This window comes from Tupaia chinensis, unplaced genomic scaffold (genome assembly GCF_000334495.1).
Source record: "Tupaia chinensis unplaced genomic scaffold, TupChi_1.0 Scaffold149983_1, whole genome shotgun sequence".
Lineage (NCBI taxonomy): Eukaryota > Metazoa > Chordata > Mammalia > Scandentia > Tupaiidae > Tupaia > Tupaia belangeri.
Window position 1 is genome coordinate 17498 of NW_006209825.1, and position 7873 is coordinate 25370.

The 7873-nt window shown below is 39.2% G+C and overlaps 1 protein-coding gene across 1 annotated transcript; it reads right to left on the bottom strand.

The window, feature by feature from the left end:
• Positions 1-5356: 5356 nt before the first annotated feature.
• On the bottom strand, positions 5357-7181 carry LOC102484658 (zinc finger protein 239-like). Its single transcript, XM_006171866.1, has 2 exons — positions 7132-7181; positions 5357-6368 (listed from the first exon to the last, which is right to left on the bottom strand). Exons 1-2 carry the CDS (start codon positions 7179-7181, stop codon positions 5357-5359), a joined length of 1062 nt encoding a protein of 353 aa, XP_006171928.1.
• Between the last annotated feature and the right edge of the window lie 692 nt (positions 7182-7873).

Consider the following 7873-nt stretch of genomic DNA (forward strand, 5'->3'; position numbering starts at 1 on the left):
CACTTTGTTTCTAGTGTCTATAACAATTTTTAATGTTTTTATGTCCTCCAGTCTTTCAGTGTCTGCCATAGAGTGCTGAAGGTTGATATATGTCAAGGGGAGACATACAATGACTCTTTCATAGCCTGAATTGCTTCACTCAGCAACGGATCTTCCATATTTGTCTGCTTTCTATTAAATTCCAAAACCTTGTTGATTTTTATGGCTGAATAGTATTCCATGGAGTATATGTGCCCTGATTTTTTTAATCCATGAATCCATTTGTGAACATTTGAGTTGGCTCCATGTTTTAGCAATCTTAAATAAGGCTACAATGAATAAAGATGTGCAAGCACTTTTGCAATTGAGCATTCTCCTGTCCTTTGGATAGATATCCAGGAGTGGAATTGTTGGATCATAGGGTAATTGTATTTGAAGGTCTTCGAGGAACCTCCATATTGTTCTCCACAGTGGCTGGGCCAATTTACAATCCCATCAACAGTGTAGTACTGTTCCCCTTTTACCGCATTCCCTTTAGAACTTATCTTTTTTTTTTTTTTCTTTTTAAACATTTGCCATTCTGGGGAACCAGTAGTTAGTATAATAGCTATGTCGCTGGACTCCCACATAGCTGACCGCGGTTCATGTTCCGGACCCGGTGGCTTAAAACTCACACCAGGTGAATGTGCATGTATGACCAAGATCCCGAGAGGAGAATGGAGAAGGGATTGTGGCATGACCATCCCCCCTGGGGGGTGATTTCTCGCTTTCTGTCTCTCTGTCTCTCTCTGTCTGTCTGGCGAGCACACGCACCCTGTAGTGAAAACCTCTCCAAAAAAAAAAAAAAAAAGAAAAAAAAAACATTTGCCATTCTGAGGTTAAGTGGTATTTCATTATAGTTTTGATCTACACCTCTCTTACGGTGAAGGATGTTGAACATATCTTCATATGCTTTTTGGTTGTTTATATTTCTTCCTTAGATTTTTTTTTTCAGCTCATTTTTGAAGGACCACAGTGATTCCATTTTGTTAAAGCCATCTTGGTGAGAATCGGTGCCATTTCAGGGAGATGAGATGATCACAAAGGAGAAGGTCATAAGACCATCACCCCACTGGGGCTGGCCAATGATAAGAAAAAGAGGGAATACCAGAGTCCTGAAGTAACTTTCTTGCCAATCAGTAAAAGACAATTATGTTTCTTGATGTCTACAGCCAACACGTAGCTGCCTGAGTACATTCATCAGCACCCTTCAAACTCCCCTACTAACAGCCAAATAAAAACGCAACCCAACTAACACCAGTGCTCTCAATTCTGACCCACTGTGCTGGTAAGATTGGGAATCCTGGCTTGAGCTTGAATAAAAGCGACCCTTGTGAGTTTACAGTGGAATTGGCTCCTTGGTGGTCTCTTGGGAATTTCATGACCAGGGTACAACAATTTTCCCATCTTTTAATTGGGTTAGTCTTTTTTTTTTTTTTCCCCAGGTAAGCAGCTTGAGTTCCCTGTGCATTCTAGTCATTGGTCCCTTAATTTCATGACTGGGGTACAACAATTTTCCCATCTTTTAATTGGGTTAATCTTTTTTATCCAGGTAAGCACATTGAGTTCCCTGTGTATTCTAGCTATCAGTCCCTTATCTGAGGCACAGTTTGCAAAAAACCACTCCCATTTTGAGGGCTGTTGATTCATACTAGTGACAGTGTCCTTTGCTATGCAGAAACTTCTTAATCTGATGTAATGCCACTTGTCTAGTTTGGGGATTATAGCCTGTGCTATGGGGGAGTCCTAATTAAGATGTCTTGGGCTACCCCAATGTCTCCCAGAGTTTCCCCAGTGTTTTCCACCAGTAGTTTGATAATTTGCAGTCTTATGTTTAGAGTTTTGGTCCACTTTGTGTTGATTTTTGTTATTGGTGACAGATAGGAGTTTAGATTCATCTTTCTGCAGGTGGATACCCAGTTTTTCCAGCACCATTTGCTAAAGAGGTTTTCATTTTCTCACTGGATTTACTGGTACACTTTGTCAAAGATGAATTGGCTGTGTGTTTTGGGGTTTATTTCTGAGATCTCCACTCTGTTCCATTGGTCCTCATGTCTGTTTTTGTGCTGATACCATGCTGTTTTGATTATCACAGCTTCGTAACATACTTTGAGGTCAGAAAGTGAGATGGCCCCTCCTCCACTCTCCTTGCACAGAATGACTTTGACAACATGAGGTCTTTTATGATTCCAGACAAAGTCTGTAATTGTCTTTTCAAGGTCTGTGAAAAATTTTTCTTGTACTTTTATAGGAATTAGATTAAATATGTAGATTAATTTGTGTAGGATGGTTCTATTAACTCTGCCAAACCAGGAATATGGGATATTGCCAGAGGCCTGCTCCAGCTGGGATGGTTGAGACTCACACACAGGAAGGTGACATGGCTGATCAGGAACAAAAATTAGAATGAGACCTCGATACTCTTTACCATATTCTCAGCTGGCTACAGCCAGAGCCCACTCCAGACTGCAGCGCAGTGGCTATTAAAACATACGTATTTATTGAGAGATGTTTTAGGAAGTAAGGGGGATGAGGGGAAGTAAAAATTTACTCTTAAGAGATAGGGTATACAAAGCATGAGAACAATAATTATAAAACATGCTGTTTGTCTTGTTAGATTAGATAAATTTAATCACAGTTCTCAGGATAAGGAATTACATTTGTCTAGTGCATTTTCTTCTTAGATATTGATTACTTAGATATTGATTGAAGAGGGGGCTTGCAGGAAGCTTGATAACTTCAGTCCTGGGCCAGGGTGGCAACATTGCTGGTTACAAAGGCCTAAATAGAAATATTGTCTCATTAAGTAAAGACACAGTTAATATATGGAATATCTATACTACAACTAAAGGGGTGAGCCTATTACCCATATGGGAAAGGAAGGTGATCTTATAGCTCAGGAAACAACACAGGATGTTTTATTAGCAGTTTTTCAAAGTTAACAGCACATAGATGAGAAACTCTTTGTAGTTAAGAACTATCTGTTGCTTTAGATAAGAGCTCCCAGCCAAGATAGTTCATCTTTCCCTGGAGCCTTCAGGTTTGTTCATCCTATCGTTGACAGTCAGGCTTTTCCTTTCTTTATAAACCCACGGATTCCTGTATTTTATTTGCTGAATCTGCCAATTAGTGAGATCTTTTGCTTTATCTTTGAGTCCCTGTCATGTGGTGGATGTGCTAACTTGGCCTAACATGAGTTAACTTTGGCCTGCAGCTTTAACAAGGGGTATTTACATAAAATTAGCCTTAAACTAACTTAGTCTACATATGCTACTAACACTAATTTGGCTTATACTAACTTAACCTAACATATGATAATTTTGGCTTAAAACAGGCAGGTGGGGGAGTCTGTCTCAGGTTCTCTCACCCTCGCACGTGCCATCTTAGGAAACTGCATTCCTACAGGATCACTAATTGGCTTTATTGTAAAGTTGCAGTAAGATTGGGAGTGTTTTTTTACCCTTGCAGGGTACCTTAATAACAGTAAAGCTCATGGCAGAGAAATTGAGTGCAGGCCAGTACAGTAATACAATGCAGGGCTCGTAAACTGTCGGCCTTTCCTTGCAGTTTCTTCCCAGTCCAGGCTTTGCCTTAGGCATGGGAGGCAGCCTCTTTACCAGCTTGTGCTGTCTGCATGGCCCCGTCAGGATATTCTTCCACTTTTTTGTGTCCATTTTGATTTCCTTTTTAAGATTTTCATAGTTTTCCTTATAGAGGTCTTTGTCTTCATTCATTAGTTTTATTCCTAAGTATCTTATACTTCTTGTGGCTATGGTAAGTGGGATTACTTTCTTCAGCTCTGTCTCTGTCTGTGTGTTGTTTGTACATAGAAATGCTATTTTTTTTTCTCTTTATCAGCATTTAATTTTTAAAATGCCTGTGGCAGAGTGGTAATACACTGCTCAAGAGTAAACAAGATCCCATATGACAACCAGTTTGGATCCCCAGCCCAGTCATCCTTAAACACACTGGGCACACATGTAGGTACCAAAGCTCCAATGGGCTGGAGGGCTAATGAAAGGGGACTATGACATAACTAGACCCTGTGGATGCTGCTCCTTTGTCTCACTCAGATGTGCACGCATACGTACTGCTCTATTAAGAATAAAGAGAAAAAATATGTTTTTAAAATGCTAGTTGTCCAACCTAAATGAAAAAGGTCTTCTCACTTTTACTAAGGTTGTATTTACTTCTGTCACAGAAGCTGATTCTGGGGTGGCCTGGGTAGTTTGAAAACTTCCTCTGAATATGAATCATTTATTTTTAATTTATAGCTTAGTAGTAAGCTTAATTTTTAAAACCAAGAATGCTTTCTTTCTTCCTGTAGAGCCAAGATTTTGGCTTTTAGCCAATCAAATTTACATGACCAACTATAGGTAGATAAAAAGAATGAAAGACAGTAAAGACATATTTATAATGCTTCTTAAAATCTTTTTAATTTTAATGTGAATATTTTCTTTAATGTCATGAATTCCATCAAATGAAACCATTTGGAATTGTTTTTACTATGTCATTGATCATTTCCACTATTATAAACAATTATATAGACATTATTTTGAACGTACCGTGAATAATTAACACAATTTTATTTAAGTTCGACAGTTGTGAATGTTGGCATTTTTAGAAATATATGGCATAGTTTATGGGAAGAACTTCTTACCCAAAAGTCTTTTTTATTTTTTTTTAATAAATAAATATAGGGTACATGCACTTACTGGAGACAGAGAGAGAAAAAGGGAAAATGAGGGAGTATCCCTCAGAAGGGATGGCCACACCACAATCCCTTCTCCACTCTTTTTTTTTTTTTCTTTTTTGGTGTTTTAATTTCCATGTTTATTTTTCCCAAATCTTTTTCTTTTCCTTTAAAATACTACATATACGTCTCAGAAATAATCTGGCATTTAACTCTTGTAGCTGAAGAACTCTTAGCTCTTCATCAACATGCTGAAATGTTTGGAGACATACATATCATCCTAAAATTTATAATATCCTTATTTTTAACTGCTGTGACTTGCTGAATCAAAACAACTGAAAGTGAAAAAAGTTCACTGCTATTCCCTTCAGGGATTAGTTCATTTTTAAATTATGATTGAAAGTCTTACAAGACTGTGTTACTAATTATTCACCCATATGGGTTCTCTGATGTACAATGAGTTCTGAAATCTGGTAGAAAGAGTTCCTTCATTTATTATGTTCATATTTATATTCTGAGTTTTCTTTTGCACTGTACTCTGTCACTTCTTGTAGATGTTTTCCTACATTGTCCACAGTTTCAGGGATTCTCTCCTGCCTGAGTTCTCTGGTGTGCTGTGAAGGCTGTCATGAATGTAGTTTATATTCACAGGGTTTCTCTTCTGTGTATTCTCTGGTGTACAGTGAGGGCTGACTTCTGGTAGAATGTTTTCCTACACTGTTCACACTCATAGGGTTTCTCTCCTGTGTGAGTTCTCTGATGCACAGTGAGGTGTGCCTTCTTGTAGAATGTTTTCCTACATTGTCCACATTCATATGGTTTCTCTCCTGTATGAGTTCTCTGATGTACAGTGAGGAGGTGTGACTTCTGGGAGAACATATTCCTACATAGTCCACATTCATATGGTTTCTCTGCTGTGTGAGTTCTCTGATGTACGGTGAGAGACGACTTCTGTGAGAACGTTTTCCCACATTGTTCACATTCATAGGGTTTTTCTCCCGTGTGAGTTCTTTGATGTACAGTGAGGACTACCTTGTGGGAAAATGTTTTCCTACATTCTTCACATTCGTAGGGTTTGTCTCCTGTGTGAATTCTCCAATGTGCAATGAGTATCGACTTCTGAGAAAATGTTTTCCTACATTGTTCACATTCATAGGGTTTCTCTCCTGTGTGAGTACGCTGATGTACAGTGAGGTCTGCTTTCTGGGAGAATGTTTTCCCACACTGTACACATTCATAGGGCTTTTCTCCTGTGTGAATTCTCCAATGTACAGTGAGTGCTGACTTCTGGGAAAAGGTTTTCCTACATTGTACACATTCATAGAGTTTCTCTCCTGGGTGAGTCCTCTGATGAACAGTGAGGTGTGACTTCTGGTAGAATATTTTCCTACATTGTTCACTTTCAGAAGGTTTCTCTCTTGTGTGAGTTTTACGATGTACAGTGAGGTCTGAATTCTGGAAGAACGTTTTCTTACATTGTTCACATCCATAGGGTTTCTCTCCTGCATAAGTCCTCAGATGATTAGTATAGTGTGAGTTCAGAGACAAGAATTTCCTATATTCTTTATATTCGGAGACTAGCAGACCTAACTGGAATTGGGGTGTGCGGAGGAGCCCTTGCTGGGGTGGTGGGGTGGGGGTGGAGTACTTCACAGCCCTGAAGATGAACCCAGAGGCACAAGGCAAAAATCTGCTTTTTATTTCTTATTTTTAAAAGACAGGAAAAAACTTAGAAGGTACAGTGCAGAATAAGAGAAAGAAACTTGTGAACCTTCCACTGGGGTCAGTGGGGAAGCCCTGGCTGGAGGAGTACTACATAGCGCTGAAGCTGAACACAGAGGCCAGAGCCATACAGGAATGGAGGACCCTGAGCATTTTTATCTAGGTGAAGAAGAGAGCAGTTAACCAGAGAAAGGGAAATATTAGGCAAAAAATCTATTTTGTGTTTGTTTTTTCAAATACAGAGAAAAGTTGGAAGGTACAGAGCCAAAGAACAAAATGACAATTGCATACCTGGCACTGAATTCTGTCGGGGAGCAAAGGCTGGGGGAGTACTATGCAGACTTGAAGCTGAAGCCAGAGGCCTGACACAGACAGAAGTGGAGGATCATGAGGGTTTCTATCTTTTGTGAAGGAAGAAGAGATTATTTAACTTGAGAAAAACACAAACAAGGCAAAAAAACCCTGACTTTTCTTTTGTTTAAAAGAGAAATAAAAAAGAAACAAGTTAGAAGTTACGATGACTGAATAGGATTCCATGGAGTATACGTGCCACACTTTACCAATTTATTTATCTATTTTTGTATGTTTGGATTATATGTATGTCTTAGCAATCATGAATAATGCTGGAATAAACGTAGATGTGCGAGCACTTTTCAACTGAGTATTCTCCTGTCCTTTGAGTGGAATTGCTGACTCACATGGTAGTTCTGTTTGTAGGTTTATGAGGAACCTCCAGATTGTTCTCCATAGTGGCTCTACCAATTTATATTCCCACCAACAGGGTGGGAGGGTTCCCCCTTCACCACATCACTGCCACCATGTATCATTCTTTTTTGGTTTTTTGTTTTCATCTTCACCATTTTGACCAGGGGTAGATGGAATCTTGTGGTTTTGATCTGCATCTCCCATATAATGAGGGTCATTGAGCATTTTTTTATATACTTTTTGGCTGCTCATATATCTTCCTTAGAGAGTTGTTTATTCAGGTCCTTTTTGTGCCTTTTAACTGGGTTATGCATTTTTTTTTCTGGGTTTTATTTTCCTGTGTTTTTGTGGTTATCAGTCCCTTATCTGGGACATAGTTGACAAAAATATTCTCGTATTTTTGTAGGGTTGCTTATTCACCCTAATTACCACATCCTTTGCTGTGCAGAAGCTTCTTAATCTGATGTAACTCCACTTGTTTTTTGGGGGGATTATTGCCTGGGCTTTGAGGAGGGTGATCTTACATAAGAAGTCTTTGCCGACCTCAGTGTCTCCCAGAGTTTCCCCAGTGTTTTCCACCAGTAGTTTGAGGTCTTAGATTTAGATTCTGATCCACTTAGAATTTACTTCTGTTTAATGGTGAGGGGTTCACATTCATCTTTCTGCATGTGGATGCCCAGTTTTTCCAGCACCAATTGCCAAAGAGGTTTTCCTTTTCCCCCCGGGATGACTGGT

Coding starts and splice junctions, on each gene's coding strand:
- LOC102484658 (XM_006171866.1), bottom strand. CDS start 7,181: ATGGAGAACAATCTGGAGGTTCCTCATAAACCTACAAACAGAACTACC. Junction 6,369..7,131: donor CCTACAAACAGAACTACCAT/GTGAGTCAGCAA, acceptor GTTCATCTTCAG/GGCTGTGAAGTACTCCACCC.